The following is a 20,952-nucleotide window of genomic DNA, read 5'->3' as shown; positions in this document are numbered from 1 at the left end:
GCCAATTGACATGTGGATCCCTCCCTTGGGGTCCAGTGGTCGGGTGCTGTGAGGAAAAAACCTTTTACGTATGATCATGTGCTACGGACAGATCAGACGGAGGACTGGGAACAACAAAAACGAGCCCTATTGTTTTAATTTTTTGATCTTGTAAGAACGAGATACCAGCCCAACAAACAGACTGGCCCACTTAAAGTGTTTATACAGAGTCATTCATACCCAAGTGCAAATTTTATTTTTAATTGACTATTTGTCCTTTGGTTAGAAATCCTTTTAAATGTATGACTTAAGTCATGCAGTTACAAACCTTACCCTAGAAAATAGATCAGTCTATCCCTTTGTTTTTTACAGTTGAGAATAGATAAGGTAGGGAATGGGAGACGTCCCTGGGGAGGCTGCTGAAGCCCCAGGACAGGCTGGGGATTCTCCAGTTGCCAGGCTGGAGCTGGCAAAATGGTTCATTGTATATCTAGGTACCAGCTTGGGTGTGAGTGGGGATTTGGTGCCCCCTTTAGCGGTGCAGAGCGCAGAGCTGGTAGGGAGATGGGATCACCAGGACATTAAAGGGCCCATAGTCACTGGGCTGGGGCTGCCCTTCAGGCACTGAGAAGCTGAAGCACTGCAGGAGGCAGGTGAAGAAGAGGAAGAGCTCCATGCGGGCCAGGGGCTCCCCAAGGCATGCGCGACGGCCTGTGGGTGGGGATGGGGTTTGGTTCAGTCAGCCTGGGGCCTGGGCTCCTCCCCTCCAAGGCACCCTGGGAAGGGGACAGAGGGCCAGGAACCTGAAAGCACCTGCTGAGAATGGCATGAAGGCCTCGTGCTTCACAAAGTGGCCCTCAGTGTCCAGGAAGTGTTCGGGGTGGAAGCGGAAGGGCTTCTCCCAGACGGTCTCATCCTTCAGCACAGATGACAGGTTGGCAATGATCATTGTCCCCTGGTAGGAGGTGCCGAACGTGAAGGTGGAGACCCAGAATCTTGCCACTAAGCATGCATAAGCACTCTCTACCTGACTCACACTTGGACACTTTCAATTAACCATTAACCCCAGAAGCTCTTGGCACCCTCTCTGATCCCATGGCAGGGCCAGGTCATAAGGTTCCCGTAGGTGCTCATGCTGTCATCTCTGTGTGTACTATCTCCTCCAACACCACGTGCCTCGTTCTAGTTTTTATTCCACCACCCCAGAGGTTCTGCAGGGAGAGGGTGCCACTGTCTGGCTCAGCATCCCGCACTCCCAGCCTGGGCCTGGCCCCACTTATGGAATCCAGGATCAGAAGCCTGGGTGCTGCCTGGCCTCACTTGGGAGTGGCCATGCTGGGGAAGGAGGGCCCAGGCCTACCTTGGGGATGAGGAAGCCCTGCACCTCAGTGTCACGGAGCGTCATGTGGGGCAAACCCAATGGAGCAATGTCCCCAAAGCGCTGCACCTCGTGAATCACGGCGTTGGTGAAGGGCAGGCGGGCCTGGTCCCCCATCTCTGGGCGCCGCCCCTGCCCGATCACTTCATCGATCTCCTGGTGCACTTGGCCTGGACAGACAAGCACCCCCCCCAGGCAGGTCAGTCCCTGGAGACTGCGCCCCAACCCTTTCCACCCTCGTGTTAAGGGCTGCAACCAGGCAGGGAGAGCGTCAGGCTTATAGGAGCTGATGAAGCCTGTGCTTGGAGCTGTAGGGGTCCCAACTCAGCTCAGGGACCCTGCCACTATTTCTCCTCCCTCATTCTCCCATCCAGTCCCATCTGGGCTCACGCTGCACATCCGGGTGCAGGATCATGAGCAGCAGGGCCCAGGCCAGCGTGGTCGAAGTGGTCATCATCCCTGCTGTGAACAGGTCACCCATAACCATGTGCAGGTTCCCGTTATGGAAGGTGCTCGTAGGGTTCCCCTTGGCCTGGGGCAGGCAAGAGAGGGTGGGGTCAGGGGGAAGAGGGAGGAAGCCCCACAATGACCCCTGTTCTGCACCCCTCAGCCCAGATGCTGGGTCACTGGGAGGTGCCCAGCACCGCCCTTGCCTCACGCCTCATAGGACTCCCAGCTTGGAGCCCTCAGTCCCTCCTCTGACAGCCCCCTCTCGCCTTCTCCATCTCGGTCAGGAAGGTGTCAGTCAGGTCTCGGGGTGGCTGGGCTGGGTCCCAGGCCATCCTGTACTCGGTCAGCAGCTCGTCCAGCAGATCCACGAAGGCCTTATGCCCAGGGAAGACCTTGCCCGGCAGGCCTGGGATGCGCAGGAGGATGGGGACCGAGTTCAGCACCTGTGACAACACAGAGGGGGCCTGGGTCCTTCCTGAAATAAGTGCTCACCTGGACCAGCCTCAGGCCCCAGCCTCCTCAGGTGGATCCAGGGCCTGCCTGTGCCTGCTGGTGGCCTGCGCCCTCCCCAGTGCCTCTCCTGGCCTGGGCTGCCAGAAGCAACATCATACCCTGGAAATCTCATGAGTGTCAGTAGCTCCCGATGTGGACAGGAGATGCAGACAGCCCTCTTGAGCGCCCAGACCTGGGGCCACCTCTCCCACTCTTGTCTGACACTTGCCACCTCCAGGCCTTTCCTCCTCCAGCAACCTCTCCCAGAATGCCTTCTCCCCATTGCCCCTGCATGCAAATCTGCCTCAGAGGCCCCAGTGCGGGGGCCTCCCCTGACCAGCCTCTCCTGTGCCCCTGCACCTTGGGCACAATGCCAGACTCTTCCTTCAACATTTCCTCCAGCAGCTCCAGCAGTCTGCCCAAGTGCGGGTCATCATACTCGAAGCGGCGTCCATAGACGAGAGAGGCCATCACATTGCACGTGGCTTTATTCAAGAGGGCGTTGGGCCTGAAGGGGTGTCCTGAGAACAGGGATGTGGAACAGGAGGTGGCCGTGTCCCTGTGGAAGTCTGCCTCCTTCTTCCCACCCCTTCCTTCTACCCTTCCTTGTTTCCCTGAGCCCATCACTCACCATCCTGGTTGGCAAAGGCGGCACAGAGGCAGGCGGCCTCCTCAGTCACCCGCTGCTCCAGTGACTTTTTGCCCAGGCCAAAGTTGCGCAGGGTGGACACAGTGAAGCGGCGCAGCTCACGCCAGGCGGGTCCATAGTGTGCCAGGACCATCCCTGGGGGCAGGGGGCACTCGGCCCTGAGACTTCTGCCCCACCACACCGTTGCTTATCTACTCTCCCTTCATGCTGGAATCCCTTTACCCACCTCTACCGCCTGCATTCCCTGGCTTGTCCCTGGACCCACACCCATCTCTTTGTCCCCATCAGACCCTGGACAGTCTATGACTCCTGCTTCCTACTCCCGTGGCCCTCCAGCCCCATTTCTATCTCTGCCCCTGCTTTCATTTACCTTGAGAACGCGGCCCAAGGCCCAGGTGCTCATAGATGGGCATGGGTGGCCGGTCAGCGGTGTCCTCACTGTGGTTCACCAGTGCCTCGCGCACAGCTGCCAGCCCATTGAGTATGACCACTGGCTTCCAGACCAGCTGCAGGCTGAACACATCCCCAAAGCGGCCCCGCAGCTGTAGGCAAAGGGTCAGTGCATTTGTCAACCCAGGCTCTGACCCATGCAGAGCGGGTGATCTTCACTGTATCGTGTGAGGCTCGGGGGAAGCCAATAGAGAACCAGGTTCAAGGAGGAGATTAGTATCCAGATCAGTCCTCAGGAGGCCAGGGGCTCATATCCCCTAAGGGGGAGAAACTCACTTTGGATCAGGCGGGCCAGCTGTTACTAACCAGTCATAAGAAATAGCCCCAGGGTCCATTAGCCTCCTGTTTCACAGATGAGGAAATTGTGGTTCACATGGTGAGCAGTGAGACCTGAGCTCCACGGCTTCACAGGACTGACGCACATCACGGTAGCTCCCTTGGCCTCAGTTTCCCCACTGAATGCTGCTCAGACACTGGTCCTGCCCCTCATTCCCAGGACTGTTCCTCTGATGTCATCAGAAGGGACTTGCAGCCTACATAACTTCTGCTCTACCCAACTGGATCTAGAACCTGCTGCCACATCCCGCCTCACCTCCCGGCCTTCTCCTCCCACACTTGTGCCCGTAGAAGTTTTAGCGTCTCCTCAGGCCTCCAGTGTCCTCCCCAAGAAAGCCTTCAGCCTGCTGCTTCTTGTGGCCCCATCTCCCTGTGGATTCTGTGGCTTCCCCACCAGCCACTGCTGGCTTTTGTGTATGCTTCTGCCACCAATGCTGCTATGGAATGGCAAGTCCTTTACCTTTTGGCAGCACGCCAGCAGGTCCTGGAAGTCCAGCTGCAGCAGGTTGCCCAGCCCGGGCACTGGCATGGGGCCAGGCGGGTAGCGAGCAGCCCAGCGTTGGCGCCGGTGCATCAGGTCCACCAGGAGCAGGAAGACGGCCACGGCCATGGCCACAGGGAACAGTGTATCCCCGCTCAGCAGCCCCATGGCTGCCTGTGGACCACCGGGCTTCTCTGGACACACAGAAGCTGTCACCATTCCAGGGACCTAAGGTCAGGAGGGACATGCCCATCACACCCTGGGCACTGGACCAGCTTGGCCATTCCCTTATACAGGGGCGAAGGCTGCCGTCTGCCCCCTGCCAGGAGCAATGCTGCTCTGTTCACACAGGGTGGAGGGCAGGGCAGGGCGAGTGGAGGCGCAGCTACAGAGGTCCTTGCCTCTTCTCCTGGTCTAGGTGCAGACCCAGGGGAGGGGGGAGGGAGGCGGAGGTGACTGAGGGAGAACTATCCCAGTCTCTTCCTCATACTCCACAGCCAGGAGCATGGCTCGGCTTGACCCTGCCCCTACCTCCCCTGCTAAGCCCACACCCCCTTATGTGGCACAACATCTGTCTCCCACAGAGCATGCTCTTGCTTTTCCCTTGCCTCCCCTGCCTGCTCCTGAATGGCCTTTGCCTCCCATATTTGTCATCCATAGATGGAGGGAGGGAGGCCTTGGTTATCAGAGGGAGCGTGAGAGGGAATACAAGATGAGGTTCTCCATCTGTCAGTCTGTAGTTATGTAGTTGCTATAATGAAATACCCAAAGTATGCTACTTTATAAAGAAAAGAGATTTATTTTGGCTTTGGGTTCTGGAGGTTCAAGGGGTCCCATCTGGTGATGGTCCTCTTGCCAGCAGAATCCTGATGTGTCACATGGCAAGAGACAGCTTGTGTGTGTCTGGACTCTCTCCCTCTTCTTAGAAAGCCACCAGGGTTCAGTCACGGTGCCCTACTCTAATGGCCTCATTTATGCTAATCACTTCCCAAAGGCTTCACCTTTATCTCCACAGTCAGAGTAAGTTTTCGTCCTCACTGTCTTCAGAATGGGGTTAAATTATAACATGTGAAGCCTTAGGGGAGGGGGGCATTCGACCAGATCCATGAAGTAGCCACCAGTCCTTTCAAGGCATACTGCACACGTGACACCTAATCTCACACACACCCTGAGTACATTCTCAGACCTCTCACATGCACCCCCCCAGACCCCAACACCGATTCAAGGTCCTACCAAGCCACATGCCCAGCATTTACACGAGTCACACTCAGGCGCACATATTCCCTTGCACACACACATATACATGCATCACCAGCCTGAGGTCCCTGAGATTGCTGGAGGAGCCTCTCCTATCAGGAGGATGCTCCAGTGAGGCTCTGTATGGAGCCCTCTGCCCACCCAGATTCTTGGGCTCCGGCCTGACCCTGGCAAGTTAAATTCTGGCTGCCTGGAGACAGAAGGGTGTTTCAAGCTCACTAGTTTCCCAAACTCACCAATTGGTGGAGCCCAGAAGGCCCTTTCCCTGCCTGTACACATCCTGCAGCCACTGCTCTCTGGCCTCTGAAGTTTCTGATTAGAAGTCAATACTAATGTTATTGACAAATCTTATGCTCAAGATGAGCTGCTCCCTTCTTGCGCCTTCAAAATTCTGCCTTCTGATAATTACTACATTGAGTGGTGTAGATCTCTTGGAGTTTATCCTACTTGGAGTTCTTTGAACCTCTTACATATTTTATCACAGCTGAATGATTCCCGCAAGCATCACAGGGTAAAGTTTCTCCCAGGAAAGAACCCACAAAGCTTACCTGTTTTTGCATTTTAGAGCCCTCTGTGGTAGAGAACATGCAGGAAGACCCAGTGGTTGGAGCTCTCCAGCTCTTAAGAAGGTTGGGCATAATGGTTCCCAGCCTTTGGCACCCCCAATAGTGGGAACCATGAATGAGAAAGAATCCAGGAAAGGATCCTCACTCTCGAGTTGCTGCTTCTAATGGTCCAGGGCCTTCTTTCAGCGCCTCCACAGCTGCCCAGACAAACCCCATCTGCCTGCGCCCATAGTCTCTCTCCTGACACCTCCAGGGACACTACCTCACCTTAGTGAAGGCCTGTCACCTTAGTGGATACCATGCAGTGGCCATGGGGCCTTGGTGGCCTTCTGACTCAGTGTCAGTTGGCAGACTATGATCCCAGGAGTGCTACGAGCTGGGGAGCCCCCTGTCCTGAGGGGAGTTTTTAAAAATGCTAAAGCAATTGTGGTGATGCACACCTAGAAACCCAGCACTCTAGAAGGGTAAGGCAGGAGGATCACAAGTTTGAGCCCAGCCTGGGCAACTTAGCAACTTAAGATCTGTTTCACTTTATTTTTTAAAGGGCTAGGGATGTAGCTCAGTACAAAGGCACTGAGTTCAATTCTTAGGACAAATGAAACAAAAGGAAACAAAAGGGAAGAGGCCTTAGAGTGGCTTGAGTGTCTGGGGTTCTCTCTCCCAGGATGTTCCCTAAATGCACCAGAAAGTCTGCCAGAGACTCAGGTAGCCTTATGGTCATTAGGAACCCATGAGTACTGCCCACATGGCCCACCCAGAAGTCATCGTGAGGGTGAGGACAGAGGGAAGACAGCAGTTGGTGCCATTAGTAGGGCCTTTAGACAGCAAGGTTCACAGGACCAACACAGGGCACGAAGAAGGAAATCAGGAGTCATCTGGTGTGATCCTCTCTTGGGTAGAAAGGGAAACAGAAGCACAGGGTGGAAGAGATAAGCCCAGGGTCACACAGTGTAGTGGCAGAGCACATCTAGAATCAGGGTGTTGCTTATCTGCTGCCCACTCCACATCCCAAGGCCCTCTCCCTAGGGCAGGTCTGAAATCCATAAACCTCATTTCCTGTGTCTTCCAACCTTGTGGGACCTGCCCGACCCAGTCATTGGGAGGACATCATCCAGACAATTGTCCTCCTCTAACTCCAGCCTGGACTGAAATTCACCTTAACACTCACAGGGGCCTGGATACTGCATCCCTGAGGGGCTGGGACAGGACCAGTCATGCTTTCTGGTGACTGAGAGGCTCAGGGAAGGGGCTCCCTCATGGGCTCCATCAGCTGGCCTCTAGTATGAGATGGACTCTGTGGTACCTGAAGTGCAGGCATCCAGGGTAAGTGAGCCCCTAGGCACAAAAGGGCAAACTCAGCAGCTGGGATGCAAATCCTGTACCTCATAAAGTCTTACTTGGACCGTGCCTAGCTCCTGGGAGACATCCTGCATGCCCTGGGATCATCCTGCCTCATAAAAGTCTTTATATTTGAGCCTCAATCCATGCTAAACAGGTCATACTAGCAATGTGATGTACAGTTGGGTCACTGGGTCTAGGGGTGCTGAAGGCTCAGTAACTAATGTCAGGCACAGTGGTGCTCCATGCCTATAAAGACCAAACCTCAGTACAATCTGTGGGCATCAAGGGTGAGTTGCCACTCTGTCTGTACATACTTCATGCATGTTTTCACACACTGTGCTGGGGGAATTAAGCAGCATCTGTATGACTTCACTGGAAGAGGACACATAGACGCCATACTGTCTCTCCAGGAGACCTGTCCTGTGGGCCCTATAGAACCTTAATGGCTTCCTGACTTGGTGATGTCATCTCTTGCTCCTGCACAGGCTCTTGCCAGTGTGACCACATCCACTATGAGGTTCTCACTGGAGCCAAGGTGATGCGGACAGCATGTTCTTGAACTTTCAGAACTAGAAAGTAGCTTGTGTCACAACAAACAAGCTAACAAACCTGGCACACTATGGATTGACTCTCCCCTTCAAAACTCATGCTGAGATTGGTCATTGTAAAAGTATTAGGAGGTTGGACTTGAGGCTGGGAGGTAGCTCAGTCTTAGAACACTTCCCTTGCATTCATGAGGACCCAGGTTCAATCTCCAGCATGACAAACACATAAGTAAATATTTTTTTAAATCTCAGCAGCATTATATGTGGTGGTCATGGTGGCACACATCTGCAATCTCAACTGCTTGGGAGGCTGAGGCAGGAGGAAAACAAGTTCGAACCCAGCCTAGGCAATTTAGTGAGACTCTGTCTCAAAAAGGGGGGCTGGTGACTGCTAGGAGTGTGGAATCCAAGAGTTCTCACACCACCGCCAGCAGATACAGTTGATTTTTGGCCAATCTGACTGGGGCCGAAGAGGAATGAGTCACATTGTGGCTGCTCTCCAGGCAAAAAGATGTAAGCACATACACCTATGGGGAACCTGAGCTTGACCACCCTGGAAGACAGAAACTATGGCTCAGGCCATACAGATGCCTGAGGACTCTGAGACCTGCGGAGTGGGCACCTCAGGCCTTTGCTCCTGAGCAGGTTAGGGGTGCCCACCCTTCAGGTTGTATGAGTCACACTGAGTGAAGAAGAGTTGCCATGGGTTGCATATAAAATATATAGTATATTTAATGTGCATATGTAATCAGATTTCCTTTATTTTTACTATTTTTATAGTAACATGTTTAAAGGGGTAACATAAACATCAAGATATTTACCCATGTTTGTGTGAAACAGCTGCATCAATGTCTAGATCAATGGAAGTGGTTGCAATTCTTAAGGACTTCTCAGCTGCTTGTCACATACTTCTGCTCTAACTTCATTCTTCGTGTATTTTATTCTTGCTGTTCTCATATCTTCCCCCTGCAAGGCTTTCTCTCCAAACCAGTCTCCTTTTCCTAAGGTTCTAAGAAAGACTGGGTCTTCACTTGGTGACTCTTATTTTTTATTTTATTTTTTATTTTTTGGTACCGGGGCTTGAACTCAGGTCCTTGCACTTTCGAGTCAGGCAGCAGAACCAATGAGCTAAATCTCCAGCCCCACTTGGTGACTCTTCATGACTCACATTTACCATTCCTTTGCTGAGGATAAACAAAGTGTCTCTTCTTGCACCTTGCCTGATAATGTATTCTCCATTTGTCACTGTGGGTGTCTTCAAGGACATCAGCGAGCTTGCTAAGGATCTCTTCAGGAAGGCTCTGGACTGTTGGAATGTGGTCTGTGAATGTCTCTGCTACAATGGCGAGACAACCACTCTCTTTCTGATTACTCTGCTATCACCCTCGTGTGTTTCATTCTTGAAAATAGTTGGTCACAAATGGACATAACAGCCAAAAAGCGATAACGTGAGCAAGGCATGAAAGGGAAGGGGAGGCGTGACTGTGAAATGGGGGCTATTTTTCTCTGTCAAGAAAGATCTTATAAAAGTGCTGGAAAGGGGCATGAGCATCTGTTCATAACTGTATGAATTCCAAAAAATAAATAAGTAACCATTTATTTCTCTAGGATTAGTGATGTTGTACAAGTAATTATAACAATATCCTAAGAAGACTTTGATACATTCTTATGCTTTCTATGCCACAGCTGCTAAAAAACTTTTAACTGATTAGATTATTTTACAAAATAATACCATAGGCTCAAGTTTAATAATAAGGACACTTACATGTCTGCTTATTTACTTATCTATTTATTTAAAAGGTGCTGGGGATTGAACCTAGGGCCTTTGCACTGAGCTATATCACCAGCCCATTTCTTCCATTATTTATTTTGAGACAGGGTCTCACCAAGTTGCTAAGTTGCCTGGCTGGGCCTGAACTTTGTGTCCTCCTGCCTCAACCTCTCAGAGTGCTGGGATTACAGACGTGCACCACTGTGCCCAGCATATACATGCTTAATAACAATAGATACCCATCTGCACAGGGACACACACATGTAGGTGGGTTGAAGCATTATTCACAGTAATCACTGGGCCGGGGATTTAGCTCAGTGGTTTCGCCGCCTGCTACCAAGCGCAAGGACCTGAGTTCGATCCCAGTACCAAAAAAAACCCCCCAAAAACCCCCAGTAATCATTGTGCTTTGCTCACCAAGTCCCACAAGGCCATGTATCATCTGATACACATGGGTTTTGATTCCACTGTGTGGCAGACACAGGAAGCAGAGTTAGCACTGCACTGTGTTCTCCTCTACACAGTGTTCCAACATGGGCTCTGTAGTCTGTGCTTGTGCAACTGAGTAATTAAAAATATGGCTGAAAAATCACATAATAATGTTAAAAGTTTATGACCTTGTGAAGCTGTGTTTCTAGCTATTCAGGTTTGCATGGGTCACCTCAGGCCATGTGTTAGATATACCTGGTGCAGACGATGACACAGATTTGTTTTTAAAATTTGTAAATTTATTATTTTTATTTTAATTTATTTTGAAATAGGGTCTTGCTATATTATCCAGGCTGTGGACTCATGATCCTCCTGCCTCAGCCTCCCCAGTAGCTGGAATTACAGGCATGGGCCACCATGTCTGGCTCCCGATAGGTTTTTGTTTTTGTTTTGTTTTGTTTTTTCTGTGCTGGGGATTAAACTCAGGGCCTTGCATATGCTAGATAAGTGCTCTACCACTGAACTACATCCCTAGTCTGGAAGAGACAGTTTTATTCAGCACAGCCATCACAACCTGTTTGTTTCTTGTTTTACATGACTATCTGTTTGAAAAGACTTATGCTGCTCTTGACTCCTTACTTCAGGTCACATTTACTGAATCCTGTATGGAAGGCACTTTCCTCTGGGTGTGTGTGTGTGTGTGTGTGTGTGTGTGTGTGTGTGTGTGTGTGTTAAATTTGAGCCCAGGGTCTTTGCATACCTATAGCCCATTTTCTTTTCTTTTTTCTTTTTTGTACCGGAGATCGAACTCAGGACCTTGTGCTTGCGAGGCAGGTGTGGTGCCACTGAGCTAAATCCCTGGCCCCATTTTCTTATTTGAAGACAAGGTCTCACCAAATTGCTCAGGCTTGGCTGAAACTTGTGATCCTGCCTCTGCCTCCCAGGGTTCTAGGATTGCGCTCGTGCACCTCCTTGCCGGGAGGGTCATTTTTCTCTTGGTCCTTGCCCTTAGGGAACTGCAGATCCACCTGGAAAGCCAAGTCACCCTTAAGAACTATTTACAAAAGAAATACAGCAAACCCCAGCAGAGCCACAGGAGGTTCTGTGACAGTAGAGGCGCTGGTAGAGTCAAGGGGAGGTAAGCAGGAAGCTTCACAGCCCTACACCAGGATGGACGGGTTTTTCCAAGCTCGGGCAACGGTCACAGGGAATTAGAGGGTTGTGCTCACAGGCTCAGTCTCTCTGCCAGACCCGCAGGTCAGGGACTGTAGGGACCAGGTTTAGAACCAATTTCTCCACAGAACCAAGCAGCACATGAAATATGGGCTGCACTGGAGGTCAAGCAACGTCCTGCCAACTGTTTTTCAGTTCAGCACTCCTCATTCACCAAACTGGATACCCAGAGGTGTCACAGACTTTTCCCCCTAAACCTTGACCAGCCAGCAAGTCCTATTAATTCCAGCTTCAAAAAGCTCTCAGACCCACTATCTTATCTAATTAAAGGCCAACATTTTAGGGAAAAATCTGGGCTCAGGCTCATGGCCCAACCCTAACACTGCCTGCTCCAGCCCTACCTGAGAGCCACCACTTGCACTTCTCAGAACTATCTGTACACACTGCCGGTGCAGAAGGGTTGGCATTAACTTCGGGAAACTTCCTGTGCTCCTCCTAACCCAAAAGTCGACTACCCATAGCACCTTGGTCAGAACACGGCCATGACTGAGAATATTCCACTGCCTTTCTCATGAAAGACCTTCTGTTTATGGGCAAAGATTCAGACAGAAAAAACTCTGTTTCAGTTAGGGAGGGAGCCCAAGTTTCCTTCCCTTTCTCCAAATCCTATTATTTCAGGACAGCTGGGTGTGCAGCCTGCTGTGCATGATTTGCCACGGTGAGTCACATAGACGTTCTGGCTGCTTTTTCAATGGTGGGACAATTGTGCCCGTGCTACTGCCTCCCTGGATGACAGGTGTAAATTGGCCAAGTACAGTGGACCCTTGAGTTATGACTGGCCTGACATACAAACAACTTGGGTCACGACTGGAATTTTAGTTTTAACTTATGAACAGGGCCGGGGATTTAGCTTAGCGCTTTCACCGCCTGGTGCGCAAGCGCAAGGACCTGAGTTCGATCCCTGGTACCAAAAAAAAAAAAAAAAGAGAGAGAGAAAGTATCCTTGTTTAATGGAAATGTTAAGAATTTTAGGGCCGGGGATTTAGCTCAGTGGTTCTGCTGCCTGCCTCACAAGCCCAAGGACCTGTGTTTGATCCCCCAATACCATAAAAAAAAACTTATGAACAAAGTTTTGAGTTACAACTCAAATGCCAACCACTTGTGCTTCCAGATGGTCTCAGACACAGATTTAATGCTTAAAGAGTTCTGAAAGGAACATTACAACATCCTTTCCTGAGTGGAGTTAATTGAGAAATCCTGGGCCAGTGTCTCTCTCTAAGGACACAGATCTGCCTGTATATAGGAGAGAGACTTTGAAGGCTGTGTAGAGGAGCCTGAGCCTTCAACTGATCAACTTGAGTTACAACCAGCCCTCATGAATGAACTGACTTGGTAAGTCAAGGGTGCAATCTGGGCATAAAGCACAGAGGGTCCACAGTGCAGGGAAAGCTCATTCCTCTGTCTCCCCAGGTGGTGAGGCTCTCATTGTTAACCCAGTTCACTTTATTCCTGAAGTCATTCTCAAATCCCACCCCCTACAATCCTTGCTCTCTGCTCTACTTCCACCTGCCCTGGCCTGTTTCTCCTTGAAAGAGAAACCCAAACACAGGAGCTAGATCTGGATTCAGACGGGATGAACATGTAATGAATACATTCCTCATCAAGCATCTTCACAGTTTGTGCTAACTCCTCATGACATTTCCTTGTGGGAACAATGCATGGTGCTGGATCCCCATGGACAGGCAAAGCAGGGCTCATAGCACCTAAAAAATCAGGAGCCCCACAAAAGTGACATGAACTGTTTATGAAAAAAAGACCTAATATTACCAAAATGCAGCACAACTGCTTCTATGGAAAGGATCAGAATGTGGTTGGATCTCTTTACCCTATGCCGCATGGCTTCCATTCTCTTCATTCTGTCTAAAGCCTCATTTTTCTGACACTTACAGAAGATACAGGTCTACACATTTCCTGAGTGTTGCTCTTTGCCATAGATGTGGCAAGTGAGGCTCTGGAAAGATATCTCAATTGTCAGCTTGCGTACGTCCTATGGAGGTCAGGTCACACGTGAGTCGAGGGGAACATGCCGAATCAGCCTGCTGCAGACAGGCAGGTCTGCCCATGCCCTACCGAGGTCGCAAGTCGCGCGGAACACGCTCAATCAGCCCGCGCCCCAGTAACAATCCACTGGACCCCCACCCCGCTCCTCTGTACAGCCACCTGGTTCCACACTACAAAGATACAGAGGACACCAGACCACAGACCACAGTACTGAGTCCCGCCACTCCCGGCTCAGAGGTAGGGGCTTCTGAGCCACCATCCCACTGCTCCTGGTCCAGAGGAAGGGGCTTCCCGGCCACCATCCCTCCCGCTGCTCCCAGCCCAGAGGAAAGGGCCTTTGGGCCACCATCCCTACTGCTGCTCCCGGCCCCTGTCCCACCTCTCGCAGCTCAGAGGTAATCCGTGCAGGCGCCAACAGCCCCCCACCCAGTTGAAATGAGAAAACACGTAAATAAGTCTCAAAACCAGACTTCCAGATCACCTACAGCAACCCCAAAGGGAAACGGGATGGAACACTCTGATACGCAACCACCTGGACTCCCTGACCTGGCAACAAAAGGGGATCTGGAAAAAATGAAATCAGAAATAATTTCTCTGATAACAGGAGAAATTGTGCTCCTAGTGCAAGACATGATTAATAAATCTAGAGAGGAGCTGAGGAACATGATGGAATCCCAACATAGGAAACAAATGGAATCCACAAAACAGATGCAAACAGATTTCCAGGAGATCAATCATCAGCTTGTGTCCAGGTGACAGAGAGGGACCTCCAGTCTGTCTGTAGTGCCAAGTCTAGGTGGTACTGGTCCCAGGACGCAAACATTATCACCAGAGTGCTGCCTGGTGACTTACAGAGCATGAGAAAGGGTGACCAGACCCAGTAGGCCCACAGGCTCAGGGGCCACCCAAACCTGCGTTTCCTTTATTGTGCTGCCCTCTGGGTAAGAAGGCTCTGCCAAAGGGCCCTGGCTGGGTGTTCCTCTCCCATGCAGCATTATATTGTGATGCAGCCTCCACCGTCCACATCTGGGAAAACAGTGACCGGCCAGAGAGGAGACAGAAGCCGTGTGGTGTCCTACAAACGGGCACATTTCCATTTTGGGAAATCTATTTCCAAGTCCCCTCATGAGGGCACAAGAAGCTCCCACCACCACCGTTGGCTTTGATCTCCTCTCCCCTTCTGACTAAGGCTATGGATCTCTGCAGAGCTTCTGCACAGGCGGCCTTCTCACAAGCCTGTCCTTCACAGTCAGGGCACAGACAGCAACATAAAATGTTACCTTTTCCTAACTTCATCCCTCTATGAGTAAAAATATGTCCTGGAGCTCTGAACAGTTCTGACAGTGGAGATGAATTTCCACAGAGCCTGTCTCCTCTCCCTTTCAGAGAACTGAATAGGATGTCTTGTATCTATGGAAGAAAATAGGTAGGGGCAGGGGATTTAGCTCAGTGTCGCTGCAGCTGCCTCGAAAGTGCAAGGTCCTGAGTTCAATCCCCGAAACAACAACAATAAAAAAGACTGAAAGAAAAAGAAAACAGGTGAGCCTGGGGAATCAAAGAAACAACTAATTAAATCAGCACCATGGCTGTCAACTGTGCTAGGCAATCTCGTTCCCCTACAGCAAAGAAACACACATGGAACCAAGCAGGTTCAAACAGGCAAGCTTAAAATATAAAGAAATGACACAGAGAAGGTGGGGTGAGGACTCACTTCAGTCACTGCCAACTGGCCTGCAGGTCCATTCCATTCACTCTCCCTCAAAACACTGTCCCTGAAGTATTAACCACACAATCCATGTCTCTGTTCTCACAGTGATACTAGACCTCTTGTATGAGAGGTGGATAGGACTGTGACAAAGTACAGTGACTGACAATTGTACATTCCAGCTGGTAGTCTGTAGGCGTTCACTGTACAATGCCTGTTCAGTCACTGTAAAGTTTCCATATGTTTTAATTTCTCTGGATAAAACAGCGGTGGAGGGGTGTATCTGGGGGATGGCCAGTGACTGAAAACACTTTCTGGGGAGGGTAGAGGACAAGCAGAGTTGGCTTGTCTCCAAGAGAGGACCCCTCCTCCTCGCAGGTCCTGGGCGGCAGGAAGCTAGACTCAAGGCAGGGGCTCCACCGCTTCACCACCTGCCGGATGTGAGGTGCGGGCCTCAGTGCTCAGGGAGCCCCCTTGGCACCTGACTGGGCTGGGGGACCCCACTCCCACCTGAGCCCAGGCACTGGACAGCTCCCGGCCCCGAGGAGCCCTGTCTCCAGCTCGTCAAGCCTCTCGGGTCACCCTTTACCTCGAAAAGAGACGGCAGCCGGGCAGTGAGCGGAGGACCTGAGGACGAGGTTCCCACTCCAAAGGTGCAGGACCGACTTGGCTGCCGCCAGAGCCCTCAGGGGCTTTTAGTTCATCTGTGAGCCCAGAGGCCCCTGGGACTTGTAGTCCGCCGGGTTGTGCAGCGGCCTCTAGGACTTGTAGTCCATCAGGGCAGACAGAGGCTCCTAGTTGCTGCAGACAGTCCACCCTCCCAGAGGCCTCTGGAACTTGTGGTCTTCAGTCCTCCCAGAGACCTCTAGGGCTGGTAGTAGGTGAGGATGCCCTTTGCAACACTAATTCTAGGTGTCTCTATGTAAAGGATCATGTGCAAATAACAATAATTTGACTTCTTCCCATCCTATACATATCCCTTTTAATCACTTTCTCTTGGCTGATTGCTTTGGCTACTGTTTCAAGTACAGTACTACACTGAACAGGAGTGGTGATACTGGACATCCTTGTCTTGATCCTGATCTTGGAAAATATTTTATCTTTTCCTCATTTAGTATGATGTTGGTGGTATCAGATAGTCTTTCTGAACCCATTTTCTTCAGTTTTTTTAAAAATCATAAATGAATGCTGGATTTTGTCAAAGGCCTTTTCTGTGGGACCTAGCACGAATGTGAAGAGGGATGGGGAACACCAGGACCCCTGCCAGGAAGCACTCACAGGTGGACTCTACCTGGCACACATCTGGACCCTTTCAGTTAAGCCATAGCCTAAGAAGCTTTGAGCAACTTTTTAATCCCATTGCAGGGCCGAGGGAGAAGGCTTCCATGGGTGCTCACAATGGCACTTGTGCTTTAGTACAGTGGCTCCCCTAAAACCCAGTGACTTGGTTTAGTTCCCGGTCCTACTACTCTGGGAGCTCTGTGGGGACAGGGAGGCACTGTCTCGACCTGACATTGTACACAACCAGGCAGGACCTGGCAGCACTGTGGAATCCAGATCAGCGGCCTGGGTGCTGCCTGGCCTTACCTGTTAGCGGCCATGCTGGGGAAGGAGGGCCCCATGCATACCTTGGGGATAAGGAAACCCTGCACTTCAATGTCATGGGACGCCATGTGGGGCAAATTAATTGGGACAATGTCCCCAAAACACTGCACTTTGTAAATCATGGCAGGCGGGCCTGGTTCCCCATCTCTGAGCACCGCCCTGCCCGATCACTTCATCAATCTCCTGGTGGACGCAACCTGGACAGACAAGCATCCCCATGACAGGTCAGTCCCAGGGGGCTTTGCCCTGTCCCTCTCCTCCTCTGTGTTAAGGGCTGTGTCCAGGAGAGGAGCGTGTCACACTTACAGAAGCCTGGGCTAAGCCCATGCTTAAGAGACACAGGTGTTCCTACTAAGCTTGGGGACCTTGTTGCTATTTTTCCTCCCTAGACATCCCATCTAGCCCCATCGGGGCTCATGCTGCACATCTGGGTGCAGGATCATGAGCCTCAGGGCCCAGGCCAAGTGGTCACCATCCCTGCCATGAACAGGTCAGCCACCACCATGCACAGGTTCGCATTATTGAAGCTGCTCTCGGGGTTCCCTTTGGCCTGGCCCAGGCAGAGAGTTCAGGATTCAGAAGGAAGAGAGAGCAATTCCTCCTATCTCTACCATTCTACACCTTGCCCAGATGCTGGGTCACTGGGAAATGATGAGGTCTCATCTCTCTTAAGACCCTCATCCCAAGCACCTAATCCTTCGCTGACAGCCACCTCTTTCCTCCACCTCAGCCAGGAAGGCATCAGTCAGGTCTTGGGTGGCTGTGCTGGGTCCCAGATTGTCCTGTACTTAGTCACTAGCTCATCCATGAGGCCCAAGAAGACCTGTGTGGGAAGGACCTTGGGAGCCACCCCTGGGATGTGCAGAAGAACTGGGAATGTGCTCCCCACCTGGACAGCCACAGAAGAGACCTGGGTCCTTCCTGCAGTAATTGCTCACCTGGACAAGCCTCAGGTCCAAGCCTCCTCCAGGGCAGACCCCTGGCCTTCCTGTCTCCTCTATTGACTTGTTCCTTCAACTAGTGGCAGCCTCCAGACTTTGTCTTGGCCCTGGGCCAACAGAAACAACATCCTACCATGGAAATCTCATGGGCTTTTGTGGCTCCCCATATGGACAGGAAGCACAGGCTCTTACTCTCTCGGGAACCCTGACCTTAGGTCACTTCTCCTTTTAGTGTCTCTGGGATTTTCCTAAGCCAGGCCTGTCCTGCAGTGGCCTCTCCCAGAACCCCTCTTCCTGTCGGTCCTGTATGCAAGTCCTGCTCAATAGAGGCTAAGAGCAGGGAGCTGTCCCTTCGGAGACTCCCTTGGACCCCTCACCTGGGGCATCAACTCACGGTCCTCCTTCATGGTGTCCTCCAGCAGTTCTAATTCAGGCCTGAGTGAGTCACTGTACTTGAAGTGACATGTGCAGATGGCAAAGGCTATCATATTGCACATCACTGGGTTCAGGAGGGTGTTGGGGCTAAATGAGTATCTGGGGAGCAAGAATGTATGTCAGTGGGTCCCCACTGTCCCTATTCCGCTGCTGCCTCGTCCCTTGCTTGTGCCCCTCAGCCCACCACCCACTAGCTTGGCTGGTGAAGATGGTACAGAGGCAGGTGGCCTCCTTGGTTAACCAGTGCTCCATCAACTTCTTGCCCAGGCTGAAGTTGCACAGGGTGGACATGGAGAAGCCATTGCTCACGCCAGGCCCGTCCGTAGGATGCCAGAATCAGCCCTGGTATGGTGTGGGCATGTCCATGACTAGGTGTATCTGGCTGTGTCCTTCATGCCACCCTGCCATTCTCTTCCAGTGGGTATGGGCCGAGTCCTGACACAACACACACTTAGCCCCTGACTACCTGCCACAGACTCTACCCCTAGATTCGACTGGCTTTTCGTTGTGTCCCTTGAGCACATCACTGTTCGCATTGGGCTCTGTCTTTTCTTTGGTCACTGCCTTCCATGTCTCACCCTGATACTTTCTCTACCCTACCATTCTTTGTCTTGGGGTTGGGGACGAAAGCCCAGGTGCTCATAGATTGGCATCAGTGGCCAGTCTGTGGTGTCCTCGCCGAGGTTCACCAGGGCCTCATGCACAGCTGACAGCCCATTGAGCACAACCACTGGCTTCCAGGCCACGTGCAGGCTAAACACGTCCCCAAAGCAGCACTGAAGCTGCAGGTGGAAGGTCAGGTCCTCATCTAGTCAAGGTCTCCACCAGACTGCAGGACCCAGTATCAGTGCAGGCCCTGGATGAACTGTGTGAGCTTTGGAGACCCAGGTGGAGCAATGTAAGGATGAGACTTGTTCCCCTTTTCACTTTTTTCTGTGATAGTTCTGATGGAACTCACAGCCTCACCCATGCTGCTAGGCAAATGATCTACCCCAAGCACTACCCCAGCCTGATCTGGTGTCTTGATGCTGGAGGTCCTGTCCTCTAATGTCAAGGAATTGTTATAGATCTAGATCCCATCACCCAGCTATGACCTGCCAGAGTGACAAAATTTCGAGTGGGGCCCATTGGCATCCCATTTCATAGATGAAGAAACTCAGGTTCACAGATGGAAGCTGTGAGGCCCAAACTCATAGCTGTGAAAGATTTGAGGCAGGTCACTGCCTCTCTCTCCACCTCAATTTCCTGATTGAAATGCTGCTCAGGAACTTGACCTCACTCCCCCAGTTGAAAGACCTTTCCCTCTGATGTCATTGGAAGGGACACACACACATGCACACACACAAATACACACATCTAGCCCCAACAGTCCTGGACCTCTCCTGTTAGGACACTGCTTCGAGTGAGGCTGGGGGGCCAACACCTGGCCCTCTGTTGTCTACCCAGACTCCTGGGCTCTGGGCTGACCCTGGCAAGTTAAATTCTGGGTGTCTGGTGATAGCAGGGTTGTTCTGAGCTCACTAGTTTCCCAGACCCACACTTAAATGTCTACCTTAGTATGGAATAAATAGTCTTTTAGTCAAATACTTCCAACTGATTACAAGACATTAAATGACACAAAGAAAATTCTTAATTTGCTGTCTTTTAATAGGATGCCATCTAAAGTAACTTACCTATAAATGGCCTATAAATGAACCTTAGTTTATAATGTCTAGCCCTTAATTTTAGTGTGTGACATTGTTTGGACTTTTTGGTGTCTGAGCATCCCTAAATGTGGTGACACATATAACACATACATAAGTTCTTAAGAAAAACTATTCTTTGGGCTGGGGATTTAGCTCAGTGGTTCCACCGCCTGCCTCGCAAGTGCAAGGACCTGAGTTTGATCCCCGGTACCAAAAAAACAAAAAAACCAAAAAAAAGCACTATTCTTTGACTGGTTATCTCATGATGGCTTGACATGTACCTCTTATCACAAGTAGTTGGAGCACAAGAGAAAGGCAGATACCTGAGTCAAGAAAGATCATTACCATAAACAGTATCTTAGAAGACATGCACACCCAGAAGGCAAGAATGTATTTAGTACCCCATGAAATAACAATGACTATCAGTTATATGAAACCCTTTGTCCCTTAGTTTTGTACTAAGAGCATTTTTAATAAAACCTTATTGTTTTCCCACAGAAAACTTAGCCTTTTGACCATGACCAATGTATGTATATACATATATATATACATATATATATCACAATAATATGTTTAGCAATGTTTATTGAGGTGTATTTTCCATAAGGCTATGGAAATTACTGGGGTCCCCTTTGTGAACAAAGACTGGAATATTTCCAGGTAGCTGCTCCTTTATTTACCAAGGGGAGTCCTGTCCAGTAGTTTTCCTAAGCCCAGAGGTCTATTTAATTATCTTAAAAATTTGTAGATGACTCATGAAAGCCAAATCATAACAATTAACACATTATTTTTGGTCAGTGAAAGATATCCTGAGTTATTATACACAGACAATATGTACTGGTTTTTTTGTTTGTTTGTTTTTTGGTATCGGGGATCAAACTCTGGGTCCTTGTGCTTGTGCAGCAGGGGGTGTGAACTGTATTTTTTAAAACTACTCTTGACATCATTTTGATCATCTGGCATATCTTTAATGACATCTCTAAGCCAACTTAAGTTACCAGCAAATGTCTTTTAAAAAAATCCAAAAGGGCAAAACGAAGTAAAAATTGTTGAGCTCAAACAAAAACAGCTGCATGTATTGTAACAAACTGAACATACAGACAAACACACATAAGACAACTTGTTTATAAACCAGAGTGCACTCAGATGTATGTGGCCAAGTTAAATTATAATAACCCTTTGATAATTTTTAGGTTTGAAACTATAAATAAAACTAGTCAGAA

At 50.5% G+C, this 20,952-nt stretch overlaps 2 protein-coding genes across 3 annotated transcripts; both read right to left on the bottom strand.

The window, feature by feature from the left end:
* Window positions 1–105: 105 nt before the first annotated feature.
* Window positions 106–15,765, bottom strand: LOC101724763 (cytochrome P450 2D17-like). Of its 2 annotated transcripts, XM_004845478.3 has the most exons (10): window positions 15,653–15,765; window positions 4,195–4,443; window positions 3,319–3,490; window positions 2,931–3,083; window positions 2,660–2,820; window positions 2,074–2,250; window positions 1,748–1,889; window positions 1,340–1,527; window positions 793–934; window positions 106–690 (listed from the first exon to the last, which is right to left on the bottom strand). In XM_004845478.3, exons 2-10 carry the CDS (start codon window positions 4,432–4,434, stop codon window positions 512–514), a joined length of 1,554 nt encoding a protein of 517 aa, XP_004845535.2. In that variant the 5' UTR covers window positions 4,435–4,443; window positions 15,653–15,765; the 3' UTR covers window positions 106–511. The 2 variants fall into 2 exon arrangements, with proteins under 2 accessions (XP_004845535.2, XP_021114517.1); XM_021258858.2 differs by lacking the exon at window positions 2,074–2,250.
* A 1,070-nt stretch (window positions 15,766–16,835) lies between these two features.
* On the bottom strand, window positions 16,836–19,014 carry LOC101718308 (cytochrome P450 2D4-like). The gene is made up of 6 exons (XM_087214213.1): window positions 19,003–19,014; window positions 18,645–18,826; window positions 18,232–18,312; window positions 17,987–18,143; window positions 17,141–17,218; window positions 16,836–16,865 (listed from the first exon to the last, which is right to left on the bottom strand). The coding sequence occupies exons 1-6, from the start codon at window positions 19,012–19,014 to the stop codon at window positions 16,836–16,838; spliced, it is 540 nt and encodes a 179-aa protein (XP_087070339.1).
* Window positions 19,015–20,952: the final 1,938 nt, after the last annotated feature.

The sequence above is a fragment of the Heterocephalus glaber genome, unplaced genomic scaffold, assembly GCF_053883595.1.
Source record: "Heterocephalus glaber isolate CG9 unplaced genomic scaffold, H.glaber_assembly_v1.0 deba00001444, whole genome shotgun sequence".
NCBI lineage: Eukaryota > Metazoa > Chordata > Mammalia > Rodentia > Bathyergidae > Heterocephalus > Heterocephalus glaber.
This window is presented reverse-complemented; position numbering and strand designations above follow the sequence as displayed.

Bases quoted from the DNA above. Each gene is read 5' to 3' on its own strand.
- LOC101724763 (XM_004845478.3), bottom strand. From the start codon at position 4,434: ATGGTGACAGCTTCTGTGTGTCCAGAGAAGCCCGGTGGTCCACAGGCA. The intron at 3,491-4,194 runs GTAAAGGACTTG...CTTTGCCTACAG, and splicing joins TGCTGGCGTGCTGCCAAAAG to CTGCGGGGCCGCTTTGGGGA. The intron at 3,084-3,318 runs GTAAATGAAAGC...CCCTGCCCCCAG, and splicing joins CCTTGGGCCGCGTTCTCAAG to GGATGGTCCTGGCACACTAT.
- LOC101718308 (XM_087214213.1), bottom strand. The intron at 18,313-18,644 runs GTAGGGTAGAGA...GTGCAACTTCAG, and splicing joins CAACCCCAAGACAAAGAATG to CCTGGGCAAGAAGTTGATGG. The intron at 17,219-17,986 runs GTGAGGGGTCCA...TGCCTGGGCCAG, and splicing joins ACCGTGAGTTGATGCCCCAG to GCCAAAGGGAACCCCGAGAG.